The following is a 15002-nucleotide window of genomic DNA, read 5'->3' on the forward strand; positions in this document are numbered from 1 at the left end:
AAAGTAGCCCCCCCTTGCCACAACTAGAGAAAGTCCTTGTGCAGCAACAACCCAACGAAACCAAAAAAAAAAAAAAAAAAAAAAAGGATAAAACCACATACAGAGTCCCCACTTCTTTGTGATTGTCTATTCATTCACCAAATATTTATTAAATGCCTCTGTGTGCCAGGTATTGCTCTAGGTTCTGAGGATTCTGCAATGAACAAAACAGGTGAAAATTCCTGGACCCATGGAACTTACTTTCTAGTGAGGGGAAACAGATGATAAACTAAAATAAATAAGTAGAATATATATTGTGGTATATAGTAAAAAGTGCTAATGTGAAAAATAAAGCAGGAAACGTGGGGGTGGGAGTGTCATTTTAAATGGGATTGTCAGGGGGCTTCCCTAGTGGCGCAGTGGTTAAGAATCCACCTGCCCATGCAGGGGACACGGGTTCGAGCCCTGGTCCGGGAAGATCCCACGTGCCATGGAGCAACTAAGCCCGTGAGCCACAACTACTGAGCCTGCGCTCTAGAGCCCATGAGCCACAACTACTGAAGCCTGTTGGCCTAGAGCCCGTGCTCCGCAACAAGAGAAGCCACCACAGTGAGAAGCCTGTGCACTGCAACGAACAGCAGACCCCACTCTCTGCAATCAGAGAAAGCCCACAAGCAGCAATGAAGACCCAATGCAGCCAAAAATAAAACAAACAAATAAATAAATGGTATGGTCAGAGGTGGTCTGAAAAGATGACGTTTGAGTGAAGAGATGAGGCCTCAAGGCGTGTGGGTGTCTGGGGCAAGATATTAGGCAGAAGGAACAACAAATACAAAGTGTCCTTTTTATGATTTTTGTTTTTTAACTGAGCAGCTTGAAAGGTGGAATTGCCATTAACTGATGTAGCAAAGACCAGAGTATATGTAGCAGGGGGAGGTCAGTTCAGTTTTGGACAACTTACCTTCAAGGTGCTAATCAGACATTAAAGTGGTGATATCCATTGGGCTTCTGGTTATGAAAATTGCCTAGGTGAGGGCCAGGCTAGCGATATCAGTCTGTGGCTGAATCAAGGGATTGAGTGTAGGTAAAAAAGGGGGGAAAAAAGAAAAGAAAAAGGAAAGGGTCCAGTGACTGAGCCCTGAGATAGTGTCACTGTTAAGAGGTGGGGGCATGAATGGAAGAACAGGTAAAACAAGACTGAGAAAGAGCCACAGGTAAAATACAAGAAAGTTCAGGAGAGTGTCCTGAAAGCTAAGAGAAGAAACTGTTTCAAGAAGGTATTTCATTATATGTCAGTTATAGCTGTCAATTAAAAAAAATATTTCAAATACTGTTGATAATTCAGGTAAAGGAAAGACTGAGAAGTGACCTTTGGGTTTAACAATGTGAAAGTCATTGGTGACCTTGACAAAGTAGCTTTTGGTGGATATTGAGACCACAATCATGATTGGAGTTGGTTCAAGAAAGAGTGAGAAGGGGAAATTTTGATATAGCAAGTTTTAGACACTCTTCCTAGGTTGGGAAGGAAGAGATGGGGCTTTAGCTGGAGTAGAAAGAATAGCATAAGAGAGGGTTTGCTACTGTTATTTTAATAAGGGAAGAAATAATAACAGTTGACGGGAAAGATCCTCTAGACCAGGGGAAACTCCATGTAGGAGATAAAATACAATTGCTATAGTAATTTCCTATGACAATTACATTAACATAATTTTGTAAACAAATGTATGGAAATAAATGAATATTTTCATATAAAAAGACGTGGGAGAGATGGTATTGTTTTAGTAATGGAAAAAAATTGCTTCTGCTTTTTCTCTTGATTTAATTTTTCTATCACATATTTTCTCAAATATCTTTTTTATTTTTTTAAACTTTATTGAGATATAACTGACATACAGCCCTGTATATAAGTTTAAGGCATACGGCATTTAAAAGAGAATATCCTTTAGATTTGAACATTTAAGCTGAAAGAAATGCTTTGTCATATTACTTTTTCTGTCTTTATTTTGGCACTTGGGGAAAACAAGTAACTTTAATTTCTAGCTTTCTTTTTAAGTTTAACTTGTTGCATGGTAATTCTTATTGGCCCATAGTAAATTAAATTATAGAATTTAGCACCACTCTTATGGTTTATAGTCATTTTTCTTCCGGTTTTTTGGGAAAGAGAGAAGTTTGCTTATCAAAATTTGTACTGATGATGATCAAAATTACCTGAGTGCAAATGTAGCAAAGGTGCCTCCTAGTGGCTGCCCGGTGGAATTGCATGTGAGTCTTGCAATTCATTTATTCATTGAACAGATATTTGAGTGCAGTATGTGCCAAGCACAGGGTCTTTACCCTCATGGAAGCTTACAGTTTAGAGAGGGGAGAGGCATTCATCAAATGATCACAAAAAGAACTGAAACATTACAGCTCTTAACTATTTGTATATCTGTTAATGGGAACTTAAAATGGGAGTATTTTACCTAACCGGAGAGGCCAGAGAAGTGATGTTTGAGCTGAGGTCTTAAGAATTACTAAAAGTTAACAGAGGAAGAAAAGGTGTTCTAGGCATAGGCACTGCATTTGTGAACAGCTCTGTGATAGAAGGAGGCATGGTGAATATAAGGGACTCTAATGAAGGGTAGGTGGAACAAAGATATGGGAACAAGAGGCATAGATAAAGTCAGAAAATACTGCATTTTTACAGGCTGTGGTTAAGAGTTATGCAAGAGTAAACTATTGCAGAGTTGGGGTGGGAAACATATAACTAGGTAGGGGTGTGTGTGTGTTTTAATTATGGCAACGTACATATAACAAAATTTACCATCTTAACCATTTTAAGTATACAGTTCAGTGGTATTAAGTACATTTACATTGTTGTGCATCCATCACCACCATCGATCTTAAATTTGTGTTTTAAAGAGATGATTTTGGTTGCAGTTTTGAGGATGGATTAGGTGCGGCAAAAGTTGCTAGGAAGCTCTCCAGGGGAAGCCACTCACAGAGCTGGAGGGGGGTGGGGGTGGGAAATGTTGAAATTCCCTAGGGATAAGGGCCACTAGGTGTCCTGCACATTGCTGGCTGCAGTATGCCCCAGCAGCAAGCAGAGAACATACTGAAACCAGAAGAAAGTCCTCTTTCTCATCTGGTATCACTCCAGTGCCCCTACTGAAGACAAAAGGGAAATGGCCATTGAGCAGGCAACCAACCTCTGCCACAATGTTCAAGGCCCCTCCCTTCAATATATAGAGGAATGACATTCCTGTGATCCTATAATGGTGTACAAACACTAGGCCAATAATAAAATACTTAGTTCAATTCTGATTCTTACTCATTTGATCTCAGGTAAAGCCATGTAGATTACCTGAACTGGCAAAATAAGGGAACTGGCTCTATCTTATGTTCCTAAATCTAGCTATGAATACAGATAAGATGGTGAGTTTGTTAAAAATTCAAATTCTAGGGACTTTTACTGGCAAATATAAAGCAACTTGAGCATCAAAACAATAACAAGAATAAGTTATAACATAATGAGGAAAAAAAGAATCCCTAAGTCCATACTGATACAGAAAGATTATAAAGAGGTAGAGAGAAGAATGGAAAGTTCTTTAGAAAAGACAACTAATAAATGTAGTTAGTGTTCTAATTCTATCATCAGTTTACAACCATCCCAATAACACTTGATTCGTGCAAGAATCATTAATGAATGCTAAAATGTGGCATATTTTGGTGAGGAATAGGCTATTTCACATAATCTCAAACTGTCACCGTACAGATTACTTAGGGCATCTTTACAGTGCTGGTAGGCAGCACTTTAACTGAATGATCAGGCTTGGCATTGCCAATAATAGGACAGACTGACATTTTGTGCCTCCTAATGTGACATACTAAGAAGGCTATGACTTCAGCAATGTAGTATTCTGGCCAAAAAAAAAGTTTAACCTGAACACAAACACTTATATCTAGCCTGCAGACACGAGGAAGCAGTCAGACAAATCCAAATTGAGGGTCACTCTGCAAAACAACGGGCCTGGACTCTTTTGACAATTGTCTGTCAGTGTCATGAATGACAAAAACAAATCACAAAACCTAGAGAATTGTTCTGGGTTAAAAACAACTAAAAAATATGACAACTAAATGTAGTGAATGATCCTTGAGTGGATCCTGGATATTAAAAAAGCATTATTGCGGGAATTCCCTGGTGATCCAGGGGTTAGGACTTGGCACTTTCACTGAGGGGGCCTGGGTTCGATCCCTGTTGGGGGAATTAAGATCCTGAAAGCCACGTGGTGCGGCCAAAAAAAAAAGGCATTATTGGGATAACTGGGGAAATTTGAACATCGATTTTATATTACACAATACTGGATCAACATGAAATTTTCTGACTGTGGCTACATAGGAGAATATCCTTCTGCTCAGGAGATTAAATAGGAGATACACCATGTTATTGGGTTGGGAGATATAATATTGTTAAGATGGCATTTCTCTCTGAAGTGATCTATAGGTTCAGTGCAATCGCATTCAAAACACAGAGTTTGGGGGGACTTCCCTCCTGGTCCAGTGGGTAAGACTCCACACTCCCAAAGAGGGGGCCGAGGTTTGATCCCTGGTCTGGGAACTAGATGCTGCATGCATGCCGCAACTAAGCATTTGCATGCCGCAACCAAGAAGTCCGCATGCCACAACTGAAGATCCCTCATGTTGCAACTAAGACCCAGTGCAGCCTAAATAAATAAGGTAATAATATTATTATTATTTAAAAAAATATTTATTTTTTATTTTTGGCTGCGTCAGGTCTTAGTCATGGGATTTTTGTTACAGCATGTGGGATCTTTCGTTGCGGCACACAGGCTCCTTGTTGCGGTGCACAGGCTTCTCTCTAGTTGTGGCTCACGTGCTCAGTAGTTGCGGTGCATGGACTTAGTTGCCCCACAGCATGTGGGATGTTAGTCCCCTGACCAGGGATCAAACCTGTGTCCCCTGCATTGGAAGGCAATTCTTAACACTGGAACACCAGGGAAGTTCCAGTAAATATTATGAAAAAAACCAAACCAAAACAAAACAGAATAGAGCTGGGGAATTCCCTGGCGGTCCAGGGGTTAGGACTCCATGCTTCCACTGCAGGGGGGCACAGGTTCAATCCCTGGTCAAGAGAATTAAGATCCCCCATGCCACGTGGCCCAGCCAAAAACTAAAAATAAACAAATAAATAAACTAATTAATTAATTTAAAAAACAGTTTCAGAAGTTTACGTTAGGAGAAATGCGCCTTTCTTCTGGAAATGTATTGAGGTTTAGTGAGAAAGAAAAAAGAGATTGGCAACATATTGGGGGCTAGTGATTTGGGAGTTGCGAGCTTGAGAGGACAATTTTGTGGAAGGAGTATACATATATCCTGGGTATATATCCATAGACATCTCTAGAAGGATATATAAGGACAATAGTTGTTCCCTAAGTGGAGAACCAGAAAGGACATGAATGGGAAAGGAGATTTTTGTATCTTTTGGTTTTCATGCCATGTGAAATAAACAAGTAACTTATTTTAAAATATTTTCAAATTTATAACGATATTAATGTTAGTTTATATATGAGAAATTGTGACCCTTCTTTGAGGTCATATAGTTTGCATTAGATTGAAAATTGGAATTTCTTGTTTTAACCTAGATTTTAAGTTTAGACATTAGGGATTCTGCTTTATATAAATTTATGTTTTTACTTGGAGTGGCAATATTAATTTCAAATATTGGGGGGGAAATTGCTTTTGAAAGCTTTTAGCATCACATATGAACCCTGTAATTGCTATCTTAAAATTTATCTTAACTGTTTCCATCCATGTTCATTTTTATAGTTTCATCAACCAGGGAGTTTTGTTTTACTGGTATAAAGAAATAAATGTGTCTTTGTGAGCTGACCTGGATTATAATTAGCTTTTAGTGGTCATATGTGTTCTCTTTTGTTACTCTGAAGGATGAATTGCCCCTTTCAAGAGGCTGGTTTAGCAGTGAATTTTGCTATTTCAGAGTGGAGTAATTGATTTGAATTATTCTTTCCTTGGACTCTGAGCATATTTGAATTGGCCAGTATTTCTGATGAGAGGTATGGTGACGTTTAAATAAGGAAAGGAGAGGACAAAGAGCTTCCTCTTGTTAGCAAAAGTCAGACCTGCTTAACAGCGGCAAAAACAATTTCTCCTCTTGTCTGAAAACCTTTTGCTCTTAATTAGGTCTTTCCCAAAGTATTTCACAACAAACAAAAGAGGCAGAAATTAATGTTTTCTCCTTCTTGTCTCCTCCTTCCTGTTTCTGGGAGCAAAAGAGTTTATATTGTCCTACTTATTTATCTTATGTATCACAAAAGAGTAGATGGTTTCTATAAATTTTTTTTTCCATTTCAGTTTTATTGATCTTTTAGATGACCTGAGTCTACTAAAGCTTCTTTTATGTTGAACATTTTGAGGTGTACATCTAACGTGTCTAAAAAGCAGAAGTGTTAGGCATTGTTCTATGTGGAGCTAATCAAGAAGGAATATAATTATTTAAGAATCTTCTTTTACTGGCTCACTGAAAGGTTGAACTATTGATCTCCAAAGGCTAGTCATATGGTAGGTTAAAAGCATAAAAATGCTCATGTTTATCTCTGGAATTTCTTCCAAGTGACTGGCACCCATCCTTTCAGTTTTGATGTAGGTATTTTCTTGACCTAGGGGGTTAACAGGAGGTTTTCAGTTAGCCACTAGACGCTTATTTGTAGAGCAAGGTCTCCACATTTTATCTGTTTTTACAGTTATCTTAGTTAATCTTGGCCCTTCGCTCTTCCCCATACATTTTATTTTTTTCTACTTTTAAATATATATTTTAAAATTTTTATTGGAGTATAGTTGATTTACAATGTTGTATTAGTTTCTGCTGTACAGCTAAGTGAATCAGTTATACATATATCCACTCTTTTTTAGATTCTTTTCTCAAGTAGGTCATTACAGAGTATTGAGTAGAGTTCCCTGTGCTATAGAGTAGGTCCTTCCTATACGTTTTAGAATCAGCTTGTCAAATTCTACAAAAGTCCTTTTGGGATTTTGGATGGAATTACATTGACATTATAGGTTATTTTTGGAAGAATTAACATCTTCATAGTGTTAACTCTTCCTATCTTTGATTATAGTTTATTTCCCCATTTATTTAGATAGTCTTTGGAATCTAATTGTATAATCTTGTCCATAAAAGATTTGCACACCTTTTGTTAAATTTCGCAGTACCTGATATTTGGTTCACTGTTATAAATGGAATTGTTTAAAATTTTACATTTTCTATTTCTTGCTATTATATAGAGATACAGCTGACTTTTATATATTGGGTTAGTATTTAACAACCTTGCTAAGTGTTCCTGTTCTGATAATTTATCTAATTTCTTTTTGGTTTCCCATGTAGAAATAAAATTATCTTCAAGTAATGATAGTTTTATTTTCTCCTTTCCAATTCACATATATCATTTATTTTTATTATCTTACTGTGTTGAGAAGGATCCCTCGTATAGAATTAGAAGAGAAGTGGTTATAGAAGGCATACTTTTATCAGGTTCATAAGGGAGTTACCTTTTCAAATTTCTAGTTTGCTAAGAAGTTTTTTTTTTTTAAATCATGAATGGATTTTGAATGTTATCAAATGCTTTTCTGCATCTGTTGAGATGAACATGTAGATTTTCTTCTTTAATCTGTTGATGTGATACTACTAGCTTGCAAATAATACTTCTTGCTTTTTCTGCCTCCTGCTTCCCAGGTGATTTGTGGAGCTATGATTTCTTCAGTGGTGAGTTTGTGGTGTCACCTGAACCAGACACAAGTGTCCACACTCTCGATCCCCAGAAGCACAAGTATATTATCTTGGGGAGTGATGGTCTTTGGAATATGATTCCACCTCAAGATGCCATCTCAATGTGCCAGGACCAAGAGGAGAAAAAATACTTGATGGTGAGAAGTAACTCAATTCGATATTATTATCTACACATTGTTCTGGTACTTTTGTCAGGGGTCTTGAATATGAACTAAGGATGTTCACCTTGAGTAGATTTTTGCATTTGCCCTGGCTGTAGAAGAAAGTAAAATATAGATTTCTGCAGCTTATTAGGGGAACAAGACAGGAAATAGATGAATGAAACTAGATAACAAAACATACAACCACTGACTTCATTATGAGCAGCCCTTGACTTCCTGGCCTATGGAACCCTCACCGATCCTTCTTTTTATAAATTGAGATATAATTCACATTCCATAAAATTTACCTTTTTAAAGTATTCAGGTCAGTGGTTCTTAGGATATTCTCAAAGTTATGTAACTCTCACCACTAATTCCAGAACATTTCATCACTGCCCCCAACAAACCCCATAACCATTAGCAGTCATTCACTATCATCCCTGTTCCCTGGCAACCACTAATTTTTTTTGTCTCTATGTATTTGCCTGTTTTGCATACTTCATATAAATGAGATCATACAATATGTGGCCTTTTGTGTCTGCCTTCTTTCACTTAAGCATAATGTTTTCAAGGTTCATTCATGTTGCTTGTATCAGTACTTTATTCCTTTTTATGGCTGAATAATTTTCCATTGATGGATATATAATATTTTATTTATCCATCCATTCATCAGTCAATGGGTACTTGAGTTGTTTCCACTTTTTGGCTATTTTGAATGACACTGCTGTTAACATTCATGTACAAGTTTTTGTGTGGACATGTTTTCAGATGTCTCAGGTATCTACCTAGGAGTGGAATTCCTGGGTCATGTGGTAACTCTATGTCACCTATATTGTTTTAGTCAATTGAAAACCTAGAAACAATCATCAATGAGAAAATTCTTTTCTTTCCTTCCTGGCTTGCTTAAAAATTGATCTTCATTCTGAGCAATGACAAAGTAAGGAGATTTGGGAAAGTGCAGTGTTATTGAAGGCAAGGAAAGAGAGTGTTTTGGAGTAGTAGCCAGCAATGTCAAATTCTACAGAGAAGTAGAGGCAGATGGATGAAAACAGGGTGTTGGGTTTTACATTTAGGACCTTTTATTATTAGTGACCTTCAAGGATGAAGAGTTTCGGTTGAAGTGATGAGGGCATTAGCTAGCAGGTTGGAGTGATGATGAAACACTACTTTGTGAGCCTAGGAAATAGATGTAGTGAGTGTTCAGGAAGACGAGGGAATGTGCCATTGTTAGCTTGAAAAGACAGTGAGGGTCTTGAAGCAGTTTTATAGTCTTACAAGAAAGATTGACAGAACAAGAGAAATAAGGGATATTGATGGAATGAAGGTCCAGAGCACATCAAAGTAACTGGAATCAATGGCTCCTTGGAAAAGATGATCTTTTTCTAAGATGGGAGGAATGGTAAAGCTATATTTTGGGGTGATAAGGAGGCAACATGGAAGAACTTGTATTAAATTGCCTCCATTCATTCCCTCAACTAACATGTTAGGCACTAGGTACAAAGGAAGCAAAGGTAAATAGAATATGGTCCTTGCTTAGCGTTTACCATATTATCACAAATAGGATATATAGATAGCCATTTGATTGTGAGTTGTTTAAAGATAAGAGTCATGTATCTGTTCAATTTTACAAACTTGGGGCTAGAATGATGCATTTGGTCAGTGATGTCAGATGTAAAAGAAAGGTTAAATAAAATAAAGACTATTTTGTCTATTGGATTTTGTTTGTTTGTTTGCTATGCCGGCTTGCGGGATCTTAGCTCCCCTACCAGGGATCGAACCTGGGCCCTTGGCAGTGAAAGCGTGGAGTCCTAACTACTGGACTGCCAGGGAATTCCCATGTCTATTGGATTTAGAATTCTTCAATGATGAGAGAGAAAGAGAGAAACATTTCAGTGGCATGATGAGGCCAAAAGCCAGCTTTATTGGGTTGGGAGAACCTAAGTGTCATAAACACCTAAGTGTTTTTAGAATGAGTATTGAAGGAAGCATTCATCTAACAATATTTAGAACAAGTGTTGAGAACTGAGAGGGAGAAGATAGGAAACTTGTGAGGACTGCATTAGGCAGTTTCATGGGTGAGAGTGGTGTTTGAGCAGGTCGTAAAGGTGGAGTTGAATTTACCAGGTAAAGAGATGAAGGGAGGAGAGTGAAGCTTTCCAGGCAAAGGAACAGAACGTGTAAAGTCAGAGAGAAGAGACAAGTAACAGCACATTCAGATTTCACAAATAACTTGATGTGACTCGAAGACAGGAGGCAAAAAGGTTTTGAATGGTCTGTTATGAAGTTAAGTCTTAATAGGTAGTGGAGAGTATTGAAAAGCTGCATTTTAGATACGCATTTTAGAAAGCATACTCATGGCAGGGTGGAATAGAGGGCAGATGATAATGGATGTGAGACTTTTATTTATTAGGCGGTGTAGGGAAAACATCTTGCCCCTTACTAAATTAAACTGATGCAGAGTTGGCAATGAAAGAGAATGGGTGTCAGCAGTGAGTGATTAGTGAAGAATCCTTGAGAGAAGGTGAATTTTGATGAATGGAATCATATTTATAAGGTCTGTCTCTGCCTCTCTTCACATGTTGATTCCTATTGACAGTATCTGATTTGATTTTAGTTTAATTAATTAATTAATTAATGGCTCCCTTGGGTCTTTGTTGCTGCGCGCCGGCTTTCTCTAGTTGTAGTGAGCGGGGGCTACCCTTCATTGTGGTGCATGGGCTTCTCATTGCGGTGGCTTCTCTTGTTGCAGAGCACGGGCTCTAGGCACGAGGGTTTCAGTAGTTGTGGCATGTGGGCTCAGTAGTTGTGTCTCATGGGCTCTAGAGCTCAGGCTCAGTAGTTGTGGCGCATGGGCTTAGTTGCTCCACGGCATGTGGGATCTTCCCGGACCAGGGCTCAAACCCGTGTCCCCTGCATTGACAGTATCTGATTTGATTTTAGTTTAATTAATTAATTAATTAATGGCTCCCTTGGGTCTTTGTTGCTGCGCGCCGGCTTTCTCTAGTTGCACTGAGCGGGGGCCACTCTTCGTTGTGGTGCATGGGCTTCTCATTGCGGTGGCTTCTCTTGTTGCAGAGCACGGGCTCTAGGCACGAGGGTTTCAGTAGTTGTGGCATGTGGGCTCAGTAGTTGTGTCTCATGGGCTCTAGAGCTCAGGCTCAGTAGTTGTGGCGCATGGGCTTAGTTGCTCCACGGCATGTGGGATCTTCCCGGACCAGGGCTCAAACCCGTGTCCCCTGCATTGACAGGCAGATTCTTAACCACTGCACCACCAGGGAAGTCCTGATTTTAATTTAAAAAAAAATATTTATTTATTTATTTGGCTGCATCCGGTCTTAGTTGTGGCACTCAGGATCTTTAGTTGTGGCTTGTGGGATCTAGTTCCCTGACCAGGGATAGAACCCTGGCCCCCTGCATTGGGAGTGCAGAGTCTTAACCACTGGACCACCAGGGAAGTCCCTGACTTGATTTTTATTAATGGATCTATTAGGCTTCCTCTTTGGAAGCTGCTGTTATGTTCCAAATGAAAATTTTTGCAAGCTTGATCTAAAGCAGCAATGGATTAAAAGAAAAGAAAAAGAAAAAGAAACATATGCACATACAAGCAAAAAAGAAATATGGGACTCCCCTGGTGGCGCAGTGATTAAGAGTCGTCTGTCGATGCAGGGGACACGGGTTAGAGCCCTGGTCCCGGAAGATCCCACATGCCGTGGAGCAACTAAGCCCGTGCACCAAAACTACTGAGCCTGAGCTCTAGAGCCTGCGAGCCACAACTACTGAGCCCATGTGCCACAACTACTGAAGCCCACGCACCTATAACCGGTGCTCCACAACAAAAGAAGCCACCGCAACGAAGAGTAGCCCCTGCTCGCTGCAACTAGAGAAAGCCCGCACACAGCAATGAAGACCCAACACAGCCATAAATAAATAAGTAAGTAAATAGAAATGTAGACGTTAAAAAAAATACATAAGTGGTAGAACTGACAGAACTTGGGTTTTAAGGAGGGAGAACATTATGACACTCAAATTTCTTAGTGGTGGCTGGAAGCTGTTATCAAGAAGAAACACATTATTTTGGGGGGAGGGAGGGATAATTCATACAGGCATGTTGAATAGGACGTGCCTTTGGTTCATCTAGATAGATATTTTCAGTAGGCAGTTACTGAAAGGCAATGCCTGGAAATGCTAATTTCAGTGTTAATGGGAGTTAAAGCTGTGACAATTTATGACATTACCTAGTGAGACAGTAGGGTGGAAGAAAAGGACACAGTATTAAGGGGGGCCCAAATCAACAGAATCCGAGAGCTGAGGGAAAATGCAAGTAAGGTAGTAGAAATGGCTTATGTAGATTTCTTTTTTATGGAGCCTTGCTGGGAGGGAAACAGGCACACTGAAAAAGTGAAAGGTAAAGGAGTCCTTCAGTGAGTTCTCAGTGAGCTAGTATTTGGAGAGTGGTGCAACATGTACACTGGGGAATGTAATAGATTCATGAATTACAGATTAATGCTGCCTTTCATCAATTGTGAAGTGCATATTTTTTCATATTAGAAAGGGGGGAACAAAGCAATGTTTAAAAACATCTTTACAAAGTGGTACTTGCGGATGCAAGGATGGCTTAATATTAAGATTTTAAAGGAGCTGAGAGGAGTTTTTGCAGTTTGCCATCATTAATGTGTTGGAATACTGTAATATGACCAAGATCAGACAATCCCAAATAAAAATGATTCCCTGTTTCCCAAGGAAAGAATGAAAAAAGCCCAGTTCTTTATCTGGTTTCAATATATAAACTTGAGGCATATAGCTGACAGTTAAATGACATATACATTATATATTTTTTAATAAAGTGCTTATAGTACGGTAGTACATTATATATTATTACATAGTATACATTATAGTACATTAATATTTTGTACTTATAATACATTAATATATGCATTTTTTAAATTAGGGTATAGTTGCTTTACAATGTTGTGTTAGTTTCTGTTGTACAATGAAGTGAGTCAGCTATATGTATACATATATCCCCTCCCTCTTGGACCTCCCTCCCACCCCCCCAATCCTGTCCATCTAGGTCACTACAGAGCACCGAGCTGAGCTCCCTATGACATTAATATATCTTATTACATTACATAAAGTAACATATTAATTAAATTTTTTTTCCCCTTATAGTTCATGACACATTTCTTTTTCAAACATTTCCACTCATTTTCATTATTCAGTTATTTCTAGAGGTACTTTTTTAAGATAAGTAGTTCTTTTCCGGAGCACATCATTTTCTTTTCTGTTCTTTGAAACTTAGCAGTTATTAAATCCATGTATGATGCTGTAAGTTTTATTCCAAGCCACGTTTATTTGTATAACACAAGTTCATTTAATTTTTTTTTGTTTTGTGTTTTACTCTTTCTGTTTGTATGTATTTGATCTCTATACTATAACCACTTATTGTATTGCTTTTCTCTTCATAGGAGTGACATTAGCCATTTATATATATATAAATGGCTATGTGTGTATGTATATATGTATGTATATATATGTCAATATATATACATAGATCTGTATGTATATATATATGTCAATATGTATACATATATTTAATGACCACTTTTACTTCCTTGTCTCTGAATTTTGTTCATATCCTTAGACAGTTTTTTATGTTGGGATTGTCTTTGATTTGCAGAAGCTCTTATTTTAGGAGGAAATTGGCCCTTTGCAATGAGTTTTTTTGCCATGTGTGATTATTTCATTTGTGAATTGTTTATCTATTATAACTTGATGTTTACTTCCCCTTTTTAGACAACTTCTGTATAACTTTTCCTAAGTAAGTTTACAATGAAGACCAAGTTTCTTGCTACCAAAAAGATAAAAATACAGGTGAAATTTAACCACAGGATAAGACCTTGTCTTATTATTTTTTTAAATTTAGAGCAATACTGTTTTAGCATAGTTATGGGGTTTGTGGATAAAGTTTGAAATTTTAATTCTTTATGTAGGCCATGTTGAACACGTGATTTTTCATTTGATACAGGTGTAGTGGCAACAAGGTCTGAGTTGTAATCTTCCTTCTTATTCTTTTAAATACAGGGTGAGCATGGACAGTCTTGTGCCAAAATGCTTGTGAATCGAGCTCTAGGCCGCTGGAGGCAGCGTATGCTTCGAGCGGATAATACTAGTGCCATAGTAATCTGCATCTCTCCAGGAGTGGGCACTCAGGGAGATTTCACCAATGAAGACGAGCTCTATCTGAACCTGACTGATAGCCCTTCCTATAATAGTCAAGAAACCTGCGTGATGACTCCTTCTCCGTGTTCTACACCACCAGTCAAGGTACACAGTTCTCTAGAATTTAAGTTGTAATAGAATTTCTCTGGCTAGTAATACCTGAAAACAGTTTTCAGATTCTTTATATAATAGAATTTCGGATTTGAGCTACTGTCAAGAAAGTGATAGATCTTTGTCATGTAACTTATTGTCAGTAGGCCATCTACACATAGGTACTATACTGAATGCCAGCTGTATGTAGAGCACCTAATAGAAAAGTGATTAGATATGGCCCCTGAAGAATATTAACGATATTAATATTTGGAACTTATTGATTCCCTTCTGATAGTATGAAAGTTTGTAAGCATTTTTTGTGATGCACTTCCATATGTGGTATTTCATTTGAACCTCATAACCCTGAAAGCTAAATAGTGCAGAGGTTATTCCATTTTATAGATAATATGACTGAGATATTGAGCAGTTTCAATAAGATCATACAGAATCAAGACTGAACTGGACCTTAGGATATCAGACTTTAGAACTGGTTGTCTATTAACACGGATAAGAAACATCATTCCTATTTCTTATCCATGTTAATATTGAATGAATTTAAGATGTGCTGTGAAATAAACCAGTTTAAATGCTACTGTATTTCCCTTTTTCAGATTTTGTCCCAATTTTTTCCTGCTAATAATTAGTAATATCTATAGCTGTTTTGATATACCTGGCCTTTTGAGAATGTGCTTTCAGAAGAATGACCATTAAAATGGGAAACACAGGGCTTCCCTGGTGGCGCAGTGGTTGAGAGTCCGCCTGCCGAT

General features: G+C 38.1%; 1 protein-coding gene across 1 annotated transcript in view; it reads left to right on the plus strand.

Annotated features, from left to right (window-relative positions):
* PPM1D (protein phosphatase, Mg2+/Mn2+ dependent 1D) overlaps positions 1-15002 on the plus strand; it is a 39559-nt gene that overhangs the window by 19644 nt on the left and 4913 nt on the right. The window contains exons 4-5 of the mRNA XM_028498100.2: positions 7730-7920; positions 14005-14247. Of these exons, the coding sequence (XP_028353901.1) occupies positions 7730-7920; positions 14005-14247 (434 nt within the window). The remainder of the gene's footprint in view (positions 1-7729; positions 7921-14004; positions 14248-15002) is intronic.

The sequence above is a fragment of the Physeter macrocephalus genome, chromosome 14 (genome assembly GCF_002837175.3).
Source record: "Physeter macrocephalus isolate SW-GA chromosome 14, ASM283717v5, whole genome shotgun sequence".
In the NCBI taxonomy this organism is placed as follows: Eukaryota; Metazoa; Chordata; class Mammalia; order Artiodactyla; family Physeteridae; genus Physeter; species Physeter macrocephalus.